Source organism: Hemiscyllium ocellatum, chromosome 24 (genome assembly GCF_020745735.1).
Source record: "Hemiscyllium ocellatum isolate sHemOce1 chromosome 24, sHemOce1.pat.X.cur, whole genome shotgun sequence".
NCBI lineage: Eukaryota > Metazoa > Chordata > Chondrichthyes > Orectolobiformes > Hemiscylliidae > Hemiscyllium > Hemiscyllium ocellatum.
The window spans coordinates 24,843,608-24,866,468 of NC_083424.1; the positions used below are offsets into that span (position 1 = coordinate 24,843,608).

The 22,861-nt window shown below is 39.5% G+C and overlaps 1 protein-coding gene across 2 annotated transcripts in view; it reads right to left on the reverse strand.

Moving 5' to 3' along the window:
- Window positions 1–22,861, reverse strand: part of LOC132827318 (ABC transporter B family member 1-like) — a 194,391-nt gene that overhangs the window by 65,921 nt on the left and 105,609 nt on the right. For both annotated transcript variants that reach the window (XM_060843962.1, XM_060843961.1), the window contains exons 15-16: window positions 17,531–17,657; window positions 10,483–10,616 (exon numbers count right to left, since the gene is read on the reverse strand). In XM_060843962.1, the coding sequence (XP_060699945.1) occupies window positions 10,483–10,616; window positions 17,531–17,657 (261 nt within the window). The remainder of the gene's footprint in view (window positions 1–10,482; window positions 10,617–17,530; window positions 17,658–22,861) is intronic.

Genomic DNA, 22,861 nt, shown 5'->3' on the forward strand with positions numbered 1-22,861 from the left:
CTATCCCTTTGTTTGTCTCACATTCATGTGTCTATCAAGATGTGCGTTAAATGTTGCTAATACACCTGTTTCCACTACCTTCAATGGCAGCGCGTTGCAGGCACCATTCCCCCCAACTTTCTCCCTCCCAGCTTGAACTTGTGCCTACCTGTAGTTACCATTCCACCTGGGAAAAAGCCTCCGACTATTCACCTTACGTATGTCTCTCATCATTTTGACAACATCTATCAGGTTGCTGCTCAGCCTCTGTCTCTCCAGTGAAAACAAAACAATTCGGTCCAACCTCTCCTTGGATCTAAAGCCTCCAGACCAGGCAACATCCTGGTAAACATTCTCTGCACCCTTTCCAAAGCATTCACATCCTTCTGGTAGTGTGGCAACCAGAACTGCACACAATATTCCAAATGTGGCCTAATTAAAGTTGCGTACAGTAGTAACATAACTTGCCAACTTTGATGAAGGCAAGCATGCTTTATGCTTTCTTGACCATCTTATCCATCTTCAGTTGCAACTTGCAGGGCTCTTTAGACCTGTCAATGCTCCTCAAGGTTCTGCCATTTATTGCATCACATGCACCTGAATTTGATCTTCGAAAATGCATCATTTCATATTTGCCTGGACTAAACGCCATCTGCCTTTTGTCTGCCTAAATCTGCAATCTATATTCTGTTGTATCTTCTAATAATCTTCCTCAGTATCTGCAAATTACCAATTTTGGTATTATCCACAAATTTATTCATCAGACCACCTATATTTTCCTCCAGGTCATTTCTATGTATTACAAAGGTTCCAGTAACGACCCCTGTGGAATACCACCAGTTACTGATCTCCATTCTGAAAAGCACTCTTCCACTGCTACTGTCTTCTATGACCAAGCCAGTTTTGAATCCACCTAGCCAGCTCTCGAGATTCAACTTGCGTACCAGCCTGCCATAAGATACACCTGATCAAATCAGGTAAAGTCCAAGTTGACGACATGCACTGTCTTTCCCTCAACCATTCTCGTCACCTCCTCACAGACCTCAATCAAGTTGATGGGATGTGATCATTCCTGCACAAATCCATTCTGCCTATCATTATGAGGTCCATTTGTTTCTAAATGTGAATAAAGCCTCTCTCTCAGTATCTTGGCTCCAACAAATGACATAAGGCTCACTGAACTGTAATTACCTAGATTATCTAGGTTTTTCTTCTTAAACAAAGAAGAAACATTGGCCATTCTCTAATCCTCTGGAACCTCACCAGAGGCCCAAGAGAATGCAGAGATATTGTTAAGACCCCAACTATTTCCTCCCTTGCCTCCCACAGCATCCTGGGATAGGTCCCTTCTGGCCCTGGGGACATATCTACCTTAATGTATTTCAACACATGCAACACTTCCACTTTCATTATATTGGTTTGCCTGCGAGTATTCACCCACCTTTCCTTAACCTCCACATCCCTCATGTCTGTCTCTTTGGTGAATACCAATGTAATGTATTCGTTAAGAATCTCAGCCAGTTCCTCTGGCTTCAGACATAACCTCCCTCTTTTATCCTTAAGCAGGCTTATGCATTCAGTAGCTGCCCTTTTGCTTCTATCAGATGTATGAAATGCCTAGTGATTCTCCTTAACCTTACTGGTCAAGGACAAAGGAGAGTCAGGGATGTGCAGTTACTTACACAATCCCTTTAAACCAAATAACAGCCAATGCAGCAGAAATACTACAACATTTCCAACAGAAAAGAATCTTGTCTTAAAAAAGAATTCCGCACTTCTGGTTAGCTATCTGTACTTGCAGCTCAAGTTTAAAGGTTTACTCATCCTCTCTTTTCAGATGTCGAATTGACATTTCGGAGTAGACACATGTAAAGTATTTTTGCCACATTTAAAAGTCTGTAGATTCTAATCAGCTTATTTTATAAACAAAGTCTGGAAGCAATTGTACAAACAGAAAGGAATTGGAAAACAAAGTAATTTCATAAATGGTAGCACATACTTCAACTAATTAGGAACTATTTCAAAGACAAAATGGGAACATTAACAAAGATTACAGAATTTTAATTGTTACAGGAAATCATTTACAAGGTGCACTCGGGAAGAAAGACTAATCTGGCAAGATTTAGACTCATTGATTGCTATTGTGTGTGCTGGTGTTTCTATATATTTTGAACGAGATATGGTTCCAATATTCTTCAGCAGTACAGGATGCATTTTGTTCCTGTGAACTGAGCAGATACTGTCCAAATATTTGCAGATGGCCTAAATTGAATACTTCATCACAAAAAATGTACTGGCTACAACTTAAATAAATCTTTAAGGTAACAGGATACTACATTAACTCACAGTATTATTCAGTTCACCATTTTCAAAGCTTAATAGCATGAAATATTCTACTCAACATCTTATTCTTGTTTGATGCCTGGAAAGAAAAGAAACTATGAAGATGTTGGCTCTGTAATGATCATCACTGATCTATGAAGTCAAAACTCGAAGTCTTGGAAAACGTAACAGAAGGTCAGTGCTTTTCTTTTTTTTAAATCATTTGCGTATTTCAATACTATTTCATCATCACTCAAGACAGGCCATGTCAGTGCTTGTCAGGTCATCATTCCTTCATGTGAATCAATGAACAATTGACTAGTAAAAAAACTCTTTACATTCTTGTATCTTACTGGAATGATACAAGTATCAAAAAAAAATTCCTCAACACTGTGAACCATGATATGAACTTCGATAACAAGCACATCTTTCATCCATTCTTTCAATAACATCTTAAAAACATTCATAAACAACTCATACCAATGAAGTATAAATTTAATAATAAATGTAACATATTTAAATAGTTCCTTAACATAAATTGATTCTTGGTGATATGGGATTCACTGGCATTTTATTGTCTGTTTCCTTTGAGAAAATTATAGCATGAGAATCGAAGTTTTGGGCATAAGCCCTTCATCAGGAACGTCCTGGGCTAACGTCTGAAACAGAAATTCTCCTGCTCCTCGGAAGCTGCCTGACCTTTTCCAGCACCATACTTTTCAGCTCTGATTTCCAGCATCTGCAAACCTCACTTTCCCCTTTGAGAAAACAATAGTAAAGTTTCATTTCAAACTGCTGCACTTCCTAAGTTCCAGTACACTGATCCAGAAAAATGAAAGAACAATATTTTGGGTTAAATATTCTGGGCCCACCTGAAACTTTTAGAAGCAACAGGCAAAATGTGTGTTTCACAACAGCAGGTTAAATATTTGCTATTAAGTTCACAAAACATTTCAGGAGAGTAGGGCTCCCAACAGTGATAGACAGAAACTTGTTTCGTACTTATTACATCATCAATACTCCAGGTTGCTGGAATGGCTTCACTAGTTTGGCTTCTTCAGAAAAAAGCTTTTAGTTTTGCACAAATGCAGAATGGTAGGATTGGAGCATCTCCATGTTGAACAGCTTGTGGGAAGTCTCAGTTATGTAGAGTCTAACTTCTTGTTGTTGTTAAAAGTTTGTCATGTGAAGGGTGAAGCTGGTTCATGAGGTAGCTATATTGGCTGACACCAGGAAACCTGACAGGGCAGGCAAGCAAGGAAAACAAAGTGAGCTGAAAGGCCAACTTTTGTGGTTGTGTCCTTGCCCACGCCAGACTTGGTGAAAAGATGTGTAGCTTCTCCTAGTTGTGATGAAAGCTCAGTGAACTGATAGTGTTCAAACTGCTGAATGTTGCAGCTCTTTTTATGTTTAATCTTCTTTGGCGAGAATTCCAGCAGACAGGAGGGGGCAATACCACTGTGGTGCCTTTAGTGATACACTGGTTGGTGCAATGAAGTGACAGGCGCTGATTGTGGGAGACATACGATGGAGATACCTGGCTTCCAAACTTGTTACTCTGGAGTGACATCCTTACAATATTTTCTCATATTAGTAGGAACATAAGCATTGAGTGGGTAGTGGCACATAGTCGAGCATAGCACAAATGATAAGTCATGTTGTGACATCAGAACCAGGTACTTTTGACTCGTCCATGGACACTGACCTGCACAGCTCCTCTGTCTAGTTGACTTGCTCATGTAGGATGACTTGTTGTTGCCATCCACAAGAAATAAAACTTCCTCCTCCTCTTTTGGACAGCTTTCAGGACTACATCGAGGAAGGCAGTGTTGAAGTGTGGCACTGCATTTTTGCCTGGTCTCTGACATTTCCAGGGGTGGCTGGTTGAGTGATGCTACTAGCTTTAAGAGAACAAAATCCCCTTTAAGTGGAGTTCCAGAAGTTGGAGTCAAGATTATTTGACAATTTATCTTCAATATTTAAAGAGCTGAGAAAAACAAATCACACAGCATAACTTTTCCTGTCTGTAAATCCCTTCTGTTTATCTGCCTGTCGCCACACAGAGTTAAGAGTTTAATGCCGGAAAAGCACAGGTCAGGTGGCATCAGAGGAGCAGGAGAATTGACGTTTCAGGCATAAGCCTGTTATCAGGAATGATTCCCGATGAAGGGCTTATGCCCGAAACGTCGATTTTCCTGCTCCTCGGGTGCTGTCTGACCTGCTGTGCCTTTCCAGCACCACACACTCAACTCTGATCTCCAGCATCTGCAGTCCTCACTTTCTCCCTGTCTCCACACAGGCACTCAATTGATAATGTCACGCCAAATGTCCAACTTTGGACATTATGCATACTGGAAGAGGAATCAGGAAGTACTTTCCTAAAAGTAATATTTTCTCACCTTCAGTAAGAAAGCTGAAAATTATGGGTTCACAGTCTATGCTCTGGTGAGATGTGGTTGAGGAAATGACAAAATCAACCTGCAAATAATTCGGTCTGAGAAGCTCAATATTGTAAACCATACAATTATAAATATGCGGACAGGATAAAGCATGGAACTTGAGTTGAGAATTAAACCCAAGCAACTTAGCACTGAAAACTTAAAAACACTATATATAACCCAAAGCAGAAAATTAACTTTAAAAACTTAGCTGTAAAATAACTCTGGCCTGTACTGTTTAATCAAAACATGATTTTACTAATCAAAAAACACAAACCTAAAATATTCTCATGCTTTGAACACTTCATAAAATAATCAATGGTCTTTGAGTACAGACTTAGCTCATTGCTGATATGCAATGATTGAACTCCATTTCCAAAACTCGTGTTATTTGGCAGGGCAATGGAACACGTGTGGCCCACTTTCTCCCATCTTGTTGGATGGCATCAAAATTAATGATTTACCCACTCCCCAAACATTCTGCAGTCCAGGCTGATATGCCATGCAGCAGAGTGACTGTGTCATTTTCAATGTGATGAAAGCTGTATGAGATAAACAAACTGTTTTTAGAGTTTGGATTTGTAAATAGTTGCATTTTGGAGTTTGGTACTTTTGTGATGAGGTCTTTTTAAAAAAAGAATAGGCCAGACATATCCTCCAAACGGAATCTTGTCTCTTATCAGAAAGAGGAGACTTCAGTAATGTTAAAGGAAAATTTATTTACTGTGGCAATGTGGTAGGTCGTGCAAACATTGAAAGTGATTAATTTGTTTTTAGTTCAAGATAAAAAAGGATTATTATAAAGGTCATGTAGCATTAGCTTAGAAAACTCAAAAGCTTGAAAGCTTTTAGGAGTTTGGAGTAAACCTGACTGGGATTAAAACCAAATGTATAGAAAGGAGCTTAGGACATTTGAGGGAAAACAGTTACATCGATGCAACCATTAGTCCAAACCATGTGGACTTGGTTCGAAATCTGGAAGATCTTGAAGGCGGAAAAAGTATAACTTCTGTTTTGACAGCATTCATTGCAAGACTTCACAGTTCATTGAATGCAAAGTGTGTATCAATTAAGCCCAACTTAAGATTTGATATAGAAGGGTAGTTTGTCCAGATTTGGATCTCTACGATGGACAATGTTGGGAAACAGGATTGTTGAAGCTGCGCTTGGCTGCAAGTAACAAAATGGCTGACTGTGGTTTTTAGCTGACATAAGATGGCTGAAGAGAATTGTTAGTTGAACACATCAGATTCCAGTCAAAATCATGGCCTTCATACTCATGGCAACCAGACAAAATGATGTGCTTCACAGAAATCTTAGTGAGAAGGAATGAAGGAATGCAAACATTGAGACTCTTCATATAGGAAAAAAAAGATGGAAGCCTTTTAGCAAGCTAAATTTAGAACCTATTTAGTATGGATAGAGAGAGAAAGTGGACTAACGTTAATTAAGACCCTTTAGATGGTAATAAGTACATTTATGTGTATACACACATTATACATATGAAAACTTATAATATAGTAATTGTTACAATTTGCAGTAGTTTTAGTGTATAAATATCACTGAATTTAATTAGATTCCTATACACAGTCTTAATAAGGATTACCCTTGAAAAACCAAAGGTAAAGTACCTAGTACCACTAATCCAAAGTTTGTTATTTTGCAAAGTGTAGAAGGAAAATTCTGATTCCACCATAATCAAAGGCTTATTATGTAGTTACTATTACATATTATACAGGTATTATAACTGCAATTAACAAACTAACAAGAATTTAGTTGAATTCCTTTAGACAAATGGCTGTAGATAATAAAGAGAAGCTCCCATCTCACTAGCAAGGAGGATTGAAGGACAAATAGTGTAACACCAAGGACTGACTAACTTATAATGAAGGGCATAAATAGATAATCTCATTAAATGAGGCAGAGAAACAGATAGCATTATAATGAATTAATTGCAAAACATTATTTAGTCATTATTTCCTTGGAAAATAAACAATTGCAGCATCACTAAGTAACAAACAGCATCCATTCAGTACATGTCTGTGTAAGGATATGACAGTCAGAGGGATATGGCAGGTGCTGATGTCAATGCTGCAGGTAATCATTGTAACACTGAATGTATACATATCTTGTACAGTACTTTGGAATCTGTCTCCAGTGACCTCTCCCATAATGCATTGTTAAGGAAATCTGAATAAAGATCATGCTGAACACATAACTCAAGACTCATCTTTGAAATCTCTACCCAGCGAGGATGAAATTGTGATATGCTATGCTTTTGAGATTTTTCAAATCATGTTCTATATCTAGACAGCTTTGTTTACTTTTGTTTTCACCTTCATCGTAACAAACTTCCTGTTCTGTTGTTAAAGAAACTCTTCAGCCTGGTGGACCCCATTAAAGTGAATGGCCGTGTCCTTAGCTAGAATGAAAAAAATCAAGCCAAGTCTCATTCTGGGGCCTGACAGGTCCATTAGTACCATCATAACACTACAAGGTGAGTCATGACTACAAAATTTAAAGGCTCACTGCTCTCTCAATCTATCTTGATTTCTTTCAGATGTGGCCATCTTCGCTAGTAGAATTTACAGCATTCAGCATCACTCCCAAAAGGTAGACCTTTGCTTGTGGCTTGTGATGCCCCGTCGTAGCTACCATTCCAAACTTTTCATGTTAGATGCCCATCATATCTTCCAGGCAAATAATTGCAGATATTTTTAGTATTTTCAAAATGGTGGATGATCTTCTGATTTCCACAGTGTGATTTCAGAGATCGGTGAGATGACATCATATTGCTAACTTTATTTCACCACGATCTATATTAAATTCTCACAGGGTTGTGGCCTGCTCCCTTTCCATTCATAAAGTACAGCTCACAGAACAGGATATAAAAGGCAGGTTTTAGTTAAACCCATGGGATAATTCATTTATATGACATTGTATTATCATTCTGATTGAACACCAATCTAACAAAAGAGAATTCCTTCTCACTGATACTGAATTTCATATTTGATAGCATTGTGCAACAAACTTTGACATCATCGTCAATATAGCATCTTAATTTGCTAAATTTCTTACATGGTTAATAGAAACATATTTGATGAAGTTATCCACATAGCAACATTGGTCTTTGGTTATCAAACGTTGGCTTTAATGACATAGATTTTGCTGCATATTAAGTATTCATATCTACCATAATGGTTAACATTGTTACTACAGAAAGAATAAGTCATATTTTCATATTTAAGTAGAAAATAGAGTTATGTGTCCAACAATGCAGTTAGTGTTTAAAGTTACTTCATTCAGTGTTGAACTTTTGACCAATTTGATTTAATAGCCAACAACTTTCAGGTTAGTTATGGAAACAAAATGGAATCAAACTAATTTAGGCATCAGTTACACAATGCCACCTTATAGTCAGGTCACTTCACCTGACAAAGCAGCAGCACTCAATAAGCTTGTGATTTCAAATAAGCCTGATGGACTATAACCTGACGTCATGTGACTTCTGACTTTGTCCACCCCAGTTCAACACTGGCACCTCCACATCATAGATTAGGCATCTTAGGAGAAATGAAGAACCCCTACAGTGGGGAAATAAGCCATTTGGCCCAACACCGACCCTCTGAAGAGTTACCCACTCAAACCCATTCCCCTACCCTACCCTATTACATTTACCCCTGACTAATGCACCTAGCGCACACATCCCTGAACATTATAGGCAATTTAGCATGGCCAATCCACTCAACCTGCACATCTTTGGATTGCGAGAGAAAACCAGAATACTCGGAGGAAACCCACGCCGACACAGAGAGAGTGTGTGAAGTTTGCACAGTCGCCAGAGACTGGAATCAAATCCAGGTCCCTGACGCTGTGAGGCATCAGTGCTAACTACTGAGCCACCATGCTAACCTATACGTAAGGTTTCACTGAAATTTGAACTCTGCTGGTCTAATTTTCCAAAACATAAATTTGCAAAAGTGGGTAGGGGAGTAAGATGTTCATCTGACAATATTCAATTAATACAGTTATGGCAGAACTGTGTTTGATGTCATGAGGTGGTTGTTTTCTCGGAATAACATGTCTACAGAACAAGATGCAAGAGCATGTAGTGAATGCTGATTCATGGTCTTTCTTCAAGCAAAGGTTGAACTTTCTTCTGGCTGGGGAAAAAAATCCCCTTGCACAAAGTAAATAAGGACTGAACAACAAGCTCAATTGCCCAAGGCAGACGATTAGGATCTTTCCAGAAAGAATGACTACACTCCTCCCCAACAATTTCCTGTATTTTATCTGGTTTCTCATCTCTTCTGGGAGATTATACTATCCTCTTCTGCTGTGGAGAATGCATAAATTGTGATGCCTCAGTGTGGATCAGGTATTTTAATGACTGAGTCTTTTGCTGTGTATCACTGTTTACACGTTTGGAATATTCCATTAAGTACAAGTCTTTTATGCCAAAATAAACTCAAACAAACACGTTTCTATAATAGTTTCTGCATAAATAATAGCTGCTTCATATGCAACACTGCAGGTAATACAGTTCACAGCATTTGAATTATGCTGAACTGGGCACCAAACACGGTTATAAAAAAGTATCGTGCTGTGGCATTAAAACATTGTTACCAGTATTCATTCTAAGTAGACTATCCTCTTTAATTATTTGAATTCATTCTCTTAGAGTAAAGTTGGACACAAAGGAATTTACAGGACCAAACAAAAAACTTATGAACCATCTGGTGGGCTTGAAGATTTCAAAATCAGTATTGACATTTTACAAACTGTAGTTTCGAACAGACTTCCTCCTCCAATGCTGGCTCAACCCCTTAAAATTACTGATGATCAAATCAAATACTGCCATTTGCTACTGTGTGAAGTTATACCTGTTCTATCTAATCACCTTTTCATTTCTAAATTTCATCCAATTATCCCTCATGGTGTTTCTTAGACTCATAGTAGGGAGTATTTCAGGTTTCAGTTGAAAGTGTTCAAAGTCTTACTACAACAATAAAATTTTACCGATCTAGTGTGTCAGCATCTATGGTTTCCCTGTAAAACCTATTTTAAGAAACAAACCTATATTAGCCAATATTCTATGAATACATTGGTTAAATTTCTTTTACTGTCTTTTGTTTTCCTTAGCAAATTCACAAATGCACATAAATAGCCTGCATTATGATGTCACAGTAGTTGTGACAGATACTCCAATGTTGCCCTCGCAGAAAGTGGAATTTATGTCACTATTCATCAATTCCTGTTTATCAGTTGAGAAGTTTTGAATGGTATAAATCAATTCTTGTAGACACAAATGTTCTCAGTCAAAGCACAAACCAAAACTGAAAATTCAATTTCAAAAGATCTCTTCTGGCTTGTGATCTCACTCATTTCTCTTTCCAGAATATAATTTGATTCAGAATAGTTACCCATGTCTAGATGGTTCATGTCTCAGACAATAAAGTTAAAAACCTTGACATAATTGTAGCCATCCATAAACATGATAACAAACCACTCATATTCCCTTTGTGATGTCCCGAGGCTTTGAAAAGTGCCAAACAAATTAAAATTTTATTTTTCTATTTTAATGCTTCCTGTCTCTGAAGTACAAAAGTCATGCAGGATTTGCCAAGAGATTCCACAAATTTGATACCTCACCTTAAATTTGGTTGCATGTTTAACTGCATGTTTTCAACAATAGAAATCCTTACTTTGCAACCAGACTGCAGCCAAATTTGTAAAAGCTTACCTCCTCTATGTTAACCTCTTTTCCATACGTAATATTGTTTTTTATTGATGTTGCAAACAATGTAGGTTCCTGACTGACAGTTGAAATCTTCTGCCTGAACCATTGTGGATCCAAGCTTTGTAGATCATATCCTCCTAAAGCAAGCAATACAGATTGAGTTATTCGAAGAAGCAATATTCTGAAAGCATTAATACCTCCTGTTGAAATACTGGATATTAAATTTGTGAGGATTGCAGCACCTATTTAAAAATCCCTAACTTTCCCTGAAGAAGCTCATTGATGCTGGTTGCCCTCAGATATGGCTTAAGATATTTAGTTTATTTAACCCAGGAGCCTCAACAGTGTATATTGAGAATTTCACATTTAGTGCAAATCATAATATTCAAGGCTACAATGGGTAGTGTATTTGACGTAGTTTCTATGGATTTCAGTAAACACTTTGACAAGGTTCCATGGGGTACTGATAAAGAAGGTAAAAACACAGGATCCAGTGTAACTTAAGTTGGATCTAAAACTGGTTTAGTGGCAGGAGAATACTTCTGTGACTGAAGGCACGTAGCGTGCGCGCGCGCACACACACACACACACACACACACACACACACAAACAATATAGATGAGAATGAGAGAAGAATGACAAGTTAGTTTGCAGGTGACACTGAAATTGGAAAGGCGGTTGACAGTGAGGAAGGAGGTCTTAGGTAACTTGACCATATAGACGGATTGGTCAGCTAGACAGATCAGAGACAAAGAGAGAGTTTAAACCTGAAAAGTGACAGGTGATACAGAACATTAGAACACGAGGAAGCTTAGAGAACCAGAGGCACATTGGGGTGTTTGCCCAGATAGCAGGACAGATTAATCGGGTGGTTCCAGCAGCATCCAAGACATTTTCCTTTCTCAGTTATGGCATAGATAACGAGAGCAGGAAGGTTGTGATCGCTGTCTAGGACTATGGCTGGGCCACAGCTGGAGCACCATGTGCAGTTCTGATCACTGCAATATACAAAGGATGAGATTGCAATGAATGGGGTGCAAAGGAGTTTCAAGATGCAAAGAATGTTGAGGGGGATACAGCAACTTAGCTATGAAGAGAGTGTCTGAATAAGCTCAACAATTCATCAACTTTAGTAACATGTTGCACCCAGACCTCAAGTTCACCTGGACCATTGCATACACCTTCCCTCTCTTTCCTGGACCTCTCCATCTCCATTAACGGTGACCAACTCAACACGGACATCTACTACAAACCCACAGACTCCCACAGCTATCTGGACTATACCTCCTCCCACCCTGCCTCCTGGAAAAATGGTATCCTTATTCCTAATTCCTCTGCTTCCACTGCAGCTGCTCCCAGGAGGATCAATTCTACAACAGAATTTAGCAGAGGGCTTCCTTTTTCAAAGACCACCATTTCCCTTCCCATGTGGTTTATGATGCCCTCCAGTCCATCTCATCCACTTCCCACACCTTTGCCTTTGAACCCTATCCCTCCAAATTAAACAAGGGCAGAACCCCAAGTCCTCACCTTCCACTCTGCCAAGCTCCAGATGCATCGCATTATCCACTGCCACTTCTGGAATCTACAAACAGACTCTACCACCAAGAAAATATCCCCCCGCCCCATCCCTATCTATGTTCCATAAAGACCATTCCCTCTGTAGCTCCCTTATTAGATCCACACCCCCCAGTCCCAACCCTTCCCATTTACCTCATTAAGAGCTTATGCTCAAAATGGTGATTCTCCTGCTCCTCAGATGCTGCCCTGACTGGCTGTGCTTTTCCAGCACTACATCCTTCGACTCTGATCTCCAGCATCAGCAGTGCTCACTTTCTCCCCTTTGTTTTCTTTATAGCAGAGAAGGGTAACAGGGGACCTAATTGAAGTGTTTAAGATTGAGGTGCAAGGGCAGGTTGACTAGAAAGCAGCTGAAACTTTAGTTGAAGGGTCAATAACAAATGGAGAAAATTGTAAGGTGATAGGCAGAAGATTTAGAGGAGATTTGAGGATTATGTTTCCATACAAAAGATGGTAGGAACCTGGATACATTGTCTGATTGAAGTGGGAAATCTCAAACTTTAAAAAAAGTGCTTGGATGAACACTTAAAATATCATAACATTCAGGCTGAGTCAAGTTGTATAAAGTGGGACTAGTGAAGATTAGAGTAGTTAAAGGCCAGCTATTATTCTTGCTTAACATTGATTCTTGCTTACTATATTGTTACATTGGATCATAATCAGGAACATGATATTTGGAGAAATTGATACCGAGTCACTGTTTTTGTTGAACGTGTTGCTCAATGGTCTTATTATGGGTGCTTGGCTGAGCTCCAATTCTCACCAACTTAATCTGTCCAGCAGAGTCTGTTCTCACAGGTTTGAGCATTAACTTAAATTGAGCGATATCTTTAAAACAAAATCTTCAAACAGGCTTCTAAATCAATGTTCTTTTTCATTAGTATTTGAAAAGTCACCATTATTAAATGTGGCTCACTGGCTCTGTATGTACTGCCTAACTGTTCAAAAGGTTCCAGGATGCATTCATGGTTTAAAACTTGCCAGAGGTGTCACAAACTGAATCCTCAAGAAGCTTGCTGGACTCAGTGAAAATTGTGGACAGGGGGTGGAGGAGACGAGGCAGACGTAGGAGATGCCCACAATAGAATCAGCTAGATTGGAAGTACACGGTGTGAACTTGCTGCCCAAACTTTTGTCCCTGAACAGGGACAAAGTACTGGCACTGGTAATGGATCGAGAATTCTTGAATCGGTTCCTGTCTGATATTTCTACAGGTCAGAGACAGCCATATTCTGGGAAAACCTGAGCCTCAAAATCTGCCGTTAACCAAAGCATGTGGGAAGCACTTGAAAATTAAATATTTTAAAAGCGTTTGCATATTTGAGCAAGAACTTGATTAAGTTTGATTTATATAGCTGAGAAATTATTTGTCACAAAAGCTAACTTTTTAAAAATTTGTATGAATCTACCAACTGAAAGTAACTAAGAAATTATTCTGTCATTTTCAATGATATTGGAGTGTAGTTGTCAGTTTCTTAATACATATTAATAAAAAATTATGTTCAGCAGCTTTTAAAATGTTCCTGTGCCTGCAAAGGAACTGGATTACTGCTTCATGTCTCTTCAAAAGGAAGCGAATGAAGTTTGTAGGAACTCTAAATGGTGATTAGTTCAATCTGAAGGCATGGCCAGTTTTGTGGGCAATGCCAACTTTCAGTCTGATGTTTCTTAAGCTGGAGAAAGAAAGTGAGAAAATTCCAAATGTAGTAAAAATAATTTGTGCTTCAAATTTAGTGATGTGGGGAATTGTGCCAAGAAAAAAAAATCACATCTGAGCAGAACTATTACCCTGCTCTACCAGTCAGGTAACCTTGCTTGTCTGTCAAGAGGGAGAATTCACCATAGATCACCAAAACTCGAGGATATTTGTCAACTCTGTGCTGATAGAACATCTAATTGAAACCAGCTTAGCGGTTAAAAGAAGCACATGAAAAGCTAAGAAAACATCCCAAATCCCTTGCCCAATCTGCAGAGCATGTGGCGCTTTCATTAATATTGGCATGAGACCCAATGAAAGGTTCCAATGTAAGAATCTTGTTCTGTTTACAGGCAGTTACAAGTGAAGAGACTACTTTAATATAGTTTAAAACTACAAGTAATTCTTCTATGATCCAATAGTTGCATACTTGTGCAAACCCACATTATTGAAAAATTGGGCTTTAGAAATAGCGCTTAAAGTGTTGACGACGTAATCACGTTACAGCCAATGTTTTAAAAGTTAGCCTTTTAGAAAGTGTCCCCAGTTCATTAATCATGTTACAGTGAATATGCGTTAATGAAAAGCACATTATAGCAGAACAATGTGTATATAGAACATAGAACAGTACAGGCCCTTTGGCCCTCTATGTTGAGCCAACCTTTTATCCTACTTGAAGATCAAACAAACCTACATACCCCTTCATTTTACGATTATTCATGTGTCTATCCAAGAGTCGTTTAAATGTCCCTCATGTATCTGACTCTGCTACCACTGTTGGTGTTAGTACCTCTGATTTCTCCCCTAAACCTTCCCCAATCACCTTAAAATTATTTCCCATGCTGGGAAAGTCTCTGGCTATACACTCTATGCCGCTCATCTTCATGTATTTTTCAAAAATTCATTTTATAAGTTTGGAAAATAGATGTATCATTATGAAAATGAGAATATGTTCTGAATCATTGACATTCATTAAAATAAAAGATTTGAAAGAAAATGACCTAAACTTTTGTCCAACACCAATGCTTGACATTCTTAACAAGGCAGATGTGTGACCACACATCCACAAACTCCAAACAAAATGGCCTTCTACTGTTAGCCACAGCATAACTTTATGCCAAATTGGTGTGTCCAATCTTTAAAATGCTTACAGATTCTCCATTTTGACATGTGACATGTAAAAGGCATTCCTTTACTCTCATTGTAATTTTACAAGAAAAGTATGTTACAATGAAATAGTGAAAATCAAAGAAGTGCTCAGATTTGAAACGTGACAACAGAAACCTCACAATTGTAAAATACCTCTTGAAATTGTAAGATTACTTCAGATCATTTTAAAACTCAACGCAAAATGGGAGAAATTGCATTTTCCCCGCATGAATCAGAAACAGCATTGCTACGATGGAATGACTAAGTGAACAGTAAATTAAGTTGTGCAGTAACCCTGGGTGTTGGGTTGAGAGACTGACTAGGGAATTAAGGTTATACAACATAGGAAGGGGCTCTGGAGGGCAGTATATTTAAAATCAGCACAGCCGCAAACAGAGATGTTTTCAATAAAACCTCATCAGTATTTTGTTAACTTTACATTCACAACTCTTCTTGGTTCCATAAATTTAAGTAAGATCACATGCGAGCACATACAGGGGAGAAATTAGAGAAATAACTTCAACAAACTGATGTTTGAATAGGTGAGACATTTCTCAACAAATCACACATTGAATTTTACAAACGTAATTTGAATTTATTTCACAGACAATCTTCTCGTTAACCTGTTAAACACACTCAGCTAGTCTGTGAAAGGCTAAATGAAGCAGTTTTGAAAAAGAACACCATAACATCATGCTGCCCACAGGATGGTGGCCAGTTTGCGGAGTAATGAAAGCTTAACTTACAAAAAAAAATGTTGGAAAGAACCAGTATTACACTTCTTGGCTTTGATGTACAATTTAAAACATTCAAGAAATACTAATCTCGGTGTATAGATTAATCCAGTATTTCCTGGAGTTCTATACAATTGTACTGGCCTGGGTACATCATGTGCTCTGATTTAAAATACGAAAATCCGAGAAAAATTGGCATTAGTTATGGAACCAGGCCAGTGTTGTGACACAATAGTTAGCACTGCTGTGTCACAGTGCCAAGATCTGGATTCAGTTCCAGCCTTGGGTCCCTGTCTGTGTAGATTTTGCTCATTCTCCCAGTGTGTGTGTGGGTTTCCTCCCACAGTCTAAAGATGTGCAGGTCAGGTAGATTCACCGTGCGAAATTGACCCCATTTAGTGTGCAGAGATGCGCAGGCTAGGTGGATTAGCCATGATAAATGCAAGATTATGGAAATAAAGAGGGGGACTGGGTCTGGATGGAATGCTCTTCGGAGGATGGGTGTAGACTACATGGGCTGAATGGCCTCTTTATGCACTGTCAGGCTCCTATCATTTAGTTCTGATTTCCTGAGCATTTTGTGCAGCTCCACTGTAGACAGGAGGAAAATTCCCTTACAATAGCTCCTCCCATTAAAAGTACTAAGAATAAAAAAAATTTGCTGAATGAATCCAACTGCAATCACCCTGTTACATGGTTACAGAATGAATTGGTTTATTGTATCAACAGGAATCTTATGTGCACACATTAATAAAATCTTGGAATTATTCTTAAACCAGTGACGATGTTAGAAGTAAGGTAACGAGCATTTGCAAGTTACATAAGTATTTGTAAGCATATAAAAAATTAACTGCAGAGGATGATTTAATTACATTTGATGCTTAACTTGTACTATTTGCAACAGACCGATTTTTGTGTAACTATATAACTCTTTTTCAATTTACTGTAGAAAATGAACTTTAAGGTTTGACTTAAAGTTGCACTGTTAACAGAAAAGGGATTCAAACTCAGTTTTTTGTTTGTATATTTCTATGTGGAATACAAATTAAGTGGACAGCAGCTTTGCTTCTTAATAACGGGGGACCAACTACACTTTAAGGACAGAGGTCTGGGGTGTACTTAGCTTCATTTCCCAAGAGAAACAGGTCTTAGGCCATGTATCTTTTGAAACATCGCTTTGTTCTTGACAGCACATTCTAATTCTTTTTGAAAAACGCATCAGTGGGATGAGTGTGTCACTGGCAAGGCCAACATTTTCTGCCTATCCCTAACTGCCCAGAAGGCAGTTGAGAGTCAACCACATTGCTGTGGATGTGGAGTCACATGTAAGGATGGCAGTTTCCTTCTCCAAAGGACATTAGTGAAACAGATTGCTTTTTCCAACAATCAACATGGTCATGATTAGACTCTTAATTTCAGAGTTTTTAAAATGAATTCAAATTCCACCATGTGCCATGACAGGGTTTTAAACAAGGTCCCCAAAAGTTTACCTGGGTCTTTGGATTAACAGTCCAATGATAATACTGCCAATCATCTCCCCCTGTATTCCAATCAACTGAAGTTTGCTGCAAATTAGCTATTAAGTGGTCAGGCTGACAATGCTCTAATATATGGCTTTCTTGGCTGAAATATAGCCTACTATGTATAACTCATCTATGTTTTGTGTAAGAAATGGAAAGCTAGAAAAATTCTGGTGGATAAGTGCACTCTTGAAACCTGCAGATCCATAGCAAGAATGCTCAACCTTCGAGTATTTAAATGTTCTACTAGTGTTCAACATGTCTCTTAAAGAATTAGATTCAGACTGATTTTAATGGTTTATGACAAAAACATATACATTTGAATAATGTTCATTTTTCTGATAAGCAATATCGTTAAAGAAGGGTCATACCAAGTAATATTCTTCCAGAATGTGGATCATAGAATCTCTCAATTAGATTAACAATTGTTGATTTTCCTCCACCTGATGGGCCAACCAATGCGACCATGTGACCTGGTTCAACAGCAAAGGTTACTTCCTATAAAGACAATGTTTCTGATGATCACTGAGGCAGTTAGAATGATAGGATTAAAATTCTTAGTCACTTGCAGTAAGTACAAAGAGTTCATCAGATGTCCAAACAAATATGACAGGTGGCTCAGTGCAACCTTCCAATACATTACTCACACGTGGCTACAAAAAAAATACAAGACATGAATTTAACTGAAAACACTTCATAATGCTTTTCATGAGGAAATACTTATTCAATCTAATGCAAGGGTTTGGGCACGTGTTTCACTTGTATAGTATCACATAAGCTATGGATCAAAGAACTGAAGTATTTGCTGAGTATTAAATAATCCGAAAGCTGCTTCAAACATTACAGGCCCAGACATCAGAGTTCAAATCAAACGGCAGTATACTTTAAAATAACCTACAATCTATAAACAGACCCCAGTAAATTACCAGAAAAAGCACTAACTTATTATGTTTTTCAGAAAGGAAAACCTATCCAGGCTGACTGAGATAAGGCCCCAGTCATTCACAATAGTTGAGTCTTGTTAGCTTCAGGGCAATGAGGAATAGGCATCACAATACCAGCTTCCTATAGTCAACTACATCCAAAGGTCAAATGTAACAGAACTTGATAAAAAAGTAGTGAAATGTTCCATTCAAAACTATAGACACTCAACTGAAATCTGTTAAAATGGAAATAAAGGACTACCTTATTTCTTTCCTGTTGGCCATTTAACTGAAGTTAGATCCTGTGTTTTACTGCTACTCAGAGCAAATACTTAGAAGCGTGGCATCAGTAAGTGCATATATACAAAATTTTCCGATGCCACACAAGGGTAGTATTGACTCAGAACAACAAAGGAGAGATTTCAGTGGGGTGATGGAAGGAGATTGAGGAAAAAAAAGGTGTGGATATGTTAAGTTAAGAAACTGAGTCAGACAGGAATCCAACAATTCCAAAGACTGGAAAGCAAATGACAGTTATGTTGGAAATTTTGGGGGGTTTTGCAAAGTGGAAGAGGGGATGCCAGTGAATTATACTTCATGGTTGGTTTGGAGGAAAGAGTCAATTTGACAGTCAGCCAATTGTAGGAGTCCCATCCTGTGAAGGTAAGCTGCATGAGGCAGGGTCGCACTGAAATTCCTGCCAGCCCACAACTACAATTAGGATACTTTCTCATCTTCACTGAAAAGTAGGATTCCAAACTGCCATTAACTAACAATTTTTAAGTCAGATGTGGGAGTTTAGGGAAGAGTTTACGTGTTACTGAGGATTACATCTGGCATAAATGCCATTGGTTGAGAATCTTATCAGATCGAATGGATCGGTTGGACTGACAGTTAGAGGCAATGAGGAATTTACAAGAGCTAGAGGGCCTGATGGAGTTATAGGAAGGGAGAAAGGTTGCAGATATAGTCACATAGATAGGTGAACTCCAGGAAAGGAAAGAGAGGTAGGCAGATAGTGCAGGAGTCTTCTGTGGCCATCCCCATTTCAAACAAATATGCCGTTTGGAAATTGTAGGGAGTGATGGATTATTAGGGGAATGCAGGACAAACAGCCATGTTTCTGGTATTGAGACTGGCTCTAATGCAACAAGGGGTATGTCGGGTTCCAACAAATTGATTGTGTTAGGGGACTCTACTCCGAGGCGCACAGACGTTTCTGTAACCCGCAGTGGAAAAAAAAACAAAAGGGTGTGTTGCCTCTCTGGTGCCAGGATCAAGGATAACTCAGAGGGTACAGAATGTTCTCAAGGGGAAAAGGAGGCCATTGTACATATAGGAAATTTAGGAAGAGAAAAGAATGAGATTCTGAAGGGATAACAGAGAGTTAAGCAGGAATTTAAAAAGGAGGTCCTCAAAACTGGTAGTATCTGGATGACTCCTGGTGCTATGAGCTATTGAGGGTAGGAATAGGAGGATAGAGCAAATGCTTGCATGGCTGAGGAGCTAGTATATGGGAGAAGGATTCACATTTTTGGATCATTTGAATCTCTTCTGGGGTAGAAGTGACATATACAAGGAGGACGGATTGCACCTGATTTGGAGGGGGAATTAATATACTGGGCAGGGAGATTCGTTAGAGCTGCTTGGCAGGATTTAAACTAGTAAGGTGTGTGTGCGCGCGTGTGCGTGTAAAACTCGGAGAAAAAGTGAGGCAAGAAATCAATCTGAGACTGGTTAAGTTGAGAAAGGAAGCAAGTCAGTCAGTCAGTCATGGCAGGCAGGAAGAGAGCAGAGAACAAGGTAGGACTGATAAATTAAACTGCATTTATTTAAATACAAGAGGCGTAACAGATGAACTCAGGGCATGGGATTGGGATGTCACAGCAACCACTGAAACTTGACTCAGGAATGGACAGGACTGGCAGCTTAATGTTTCAGGATACAAATGCTACAGGAACGCTAGAAAGGGAGGCAAGAGATGGGGGAGTGCGTTTTTGATAATGGATAGCATTACAGCTGTACTGAGGAAGGATATTCCAGGAAACACATCCAGGGAAGTTATTTGGGTGTAACTGAGAAATAAGAAAGGGAGGGTCACTTTATTGGGATTGCATTATAGTCAGAGAGAAATTGAGAAACAAATTTGTTAGGAGATATCAGTTATCTGTAAGAATAATAGGGTAGTTATGGTAGAGGATTTTAACTTTCCAAACAGAGACTGGGACTGCCATAGTGTTAAGAGTTCAGATGATGAGGAATTTGCAAGGTTTGTAGCTCAGGTTGAGATTTAGGTTGTAGGTTTGCTCGCTGAGCTGTAGGTTTGATATCCAGACGTTTCATTACATGGCTAGGTAACATCATCAGTGGCGACCTCCAAGTGAAGCGAAGCTGTTGTTTCCTGCTTTCTATTTATATGTTTGCCCTGGATGGGGTTCCTGGGGCTTGTGGTGATGTCATTTCCTGTTCATTTTCTGAGGGGTTGATAGATGGTATCAAGATCTGTGTGTTTGTTTATGGTGTTGTGGTTGGAGTGCCACACCTCTAGGAATTCTCTGGCATGTCTTTGCTTAGCCTGTCCCAGGATAGATGTGCTGTCCCACACAAATCCACCAACACACTCAAACAAAAACTAAAACTTAAAAGACCCAGTACAACCCATGGACCAATGTCATCTACAAAATTCCATGCAAGGACTGCCACAAACCATAAGACCATAAGACATAGGAATGGAAGTAAGGCCATTCGGCCCATCGAGTCCACTCCGCCATTCAATCATGGCTGATGGGCATTTCAACTCCACTTACCAGCATTCTCCCCATAGCCCTTAATTCCTTGTAACGTCAAGAATTTATCAATCTCTGCCCTGAAGACATTTAGCGTTCCGGCCTCCACTGTGCTCTGCAGCAATGAATTCTATAGGCCCACCACTCTCTGCTGAAGAAATGTCTCCGCATTTCTGTTCTGAATTGACCCCCTCTAATTCTAAGGCTGTGTCCACGGGTCCTAGTCTCCTCGCCTAACGGAAACAGTTTCCTAGCGTCCACCCTTTCCAAGCCATGTGTTACCTTGTAAGTTTCTATTAAATCTCCCCATAATCTTCTAAACTCCAATGAATACAACCCCAGGATCCTCAATCATTCCTTGTATGTTAGGCCAACCATTCCAGGGATCATCCATGTGAATCTCCGCTGGACATGCTCCAGTGCCAGTATGTCCTTCCTGAGGTGTGGGGACCAAAACTAGACTCCAAATGGGGCCTAACCAGAGCTTTATAAAGTCTCAGTAGCACTACGTAGGACAAACAGGAAGAAAGTTAGCCACCAGGATCCATGAACACCAGCTCGTCACAAAAAGACACGACTCTCTCTCCCTTGTAGCTCTACACACGGAGAAAAAAAAACCCACCATTGCGACTGGGACGACACATCTATCCTGGGATAGGCTAAGCAAAGACATGCCTGAGAATCCCTAGAGGCCTGGCACTCCAATCACAATGCCATTAACAAACACATAGATCTAGATACCATCAACCCCTCAGAAAACAAACTGGAAATGACATCACCACAAACCCCAGGAACCCCATCCAGGAGAAAGATATAAATAGAAAGCAGGAGACAACAGCTTCGCTTCACTTGGAGGTCGCCACTGATGATATTACCTAGCCAGGTAATGAAACGTCTGGATATCAAACCTACAGCTCAGCGAGCAAACCTACACCCCTGAAGAGGAATTTGTTAAGTGTGTACAAATAAAGTTTCTCATTCAGTATGTGGATATAGAGAAGGTGCAAAACTTGACCTACTCTTGGGAAATAAGGCAGGACAGGTGACTGGGGTGTCAGTGGGGGGCCAGTGACCATAATTCTATTAGTTTTAAAATAGCGATGGAAAAGGATAGGCCTCATCTAATCATTGAAGTTCTAAATTGGAAAAAGGCCAATTTTGATGGTATCAGACATGAACTCTCAAAAGCTGATTGGGGAAGATTTTCACCGGTAAAGGGATAGCTGGAAAACGGGAAGCTTTCAGAAATGAGATAATGAGAGTCCAGAGAAAGTACATCTCAGTTAGGGTGAAAGGGAGGGCTGGTTGGTGTAGGGAATGCCGGATGACAAGAGAAATTGAGGGCTTGGTTAAGAAAAAGGAAGCATATGTCAGGTACAGACAGATGGATTGAGTAGATCCTGAGAAGAGTATAAAGGCAGGAGGAATACACTTATGAGGGAGATCAGGAAGCAAAAAGGGGACATGAGACACCTTTGGCAAATAGAGTGAAGGAGAATCCAAAGGGTGTTCACAAATACATTAAGGACAAAAGAGTAATTAGGGAGAGAAGAGGGCCCCTCAAAGATCAGCAAGGCAGCATTTGTGTGGAGCCGCAGGATCTGGGGGAGATACTAAACAAGTATTTACTGTGGAGAAAGACACGCAAGATATAGAACGAGTGGATATAGAGGGTGACATCTTGCAAAATGTCCAGATTACAGAGGAGGAAGTGCTGGATGTCTTGAAACAGTTAAAGGTGGATAAATCCCCAGAACCTGGGCGGCACGGTGGCACAGTGGTTAACACTGCTGCCTCACAGCGCCTGAAGACCCGGGTTCAATTCCCGACTCAGGCGACTGACTGTGTGGAGTTTGCACGTTCTCCCCGTGTCTGCGTGGGTTTCCTCCGGGTGCTCCGGTTTCCTCCCACAGTCCAAAGATGTGCGGGTCAGGTGAATTGGCCATGCTAAATTGCCCGTAGTGTTAGGTAAGGGGTAATGTAGGGGTATGGG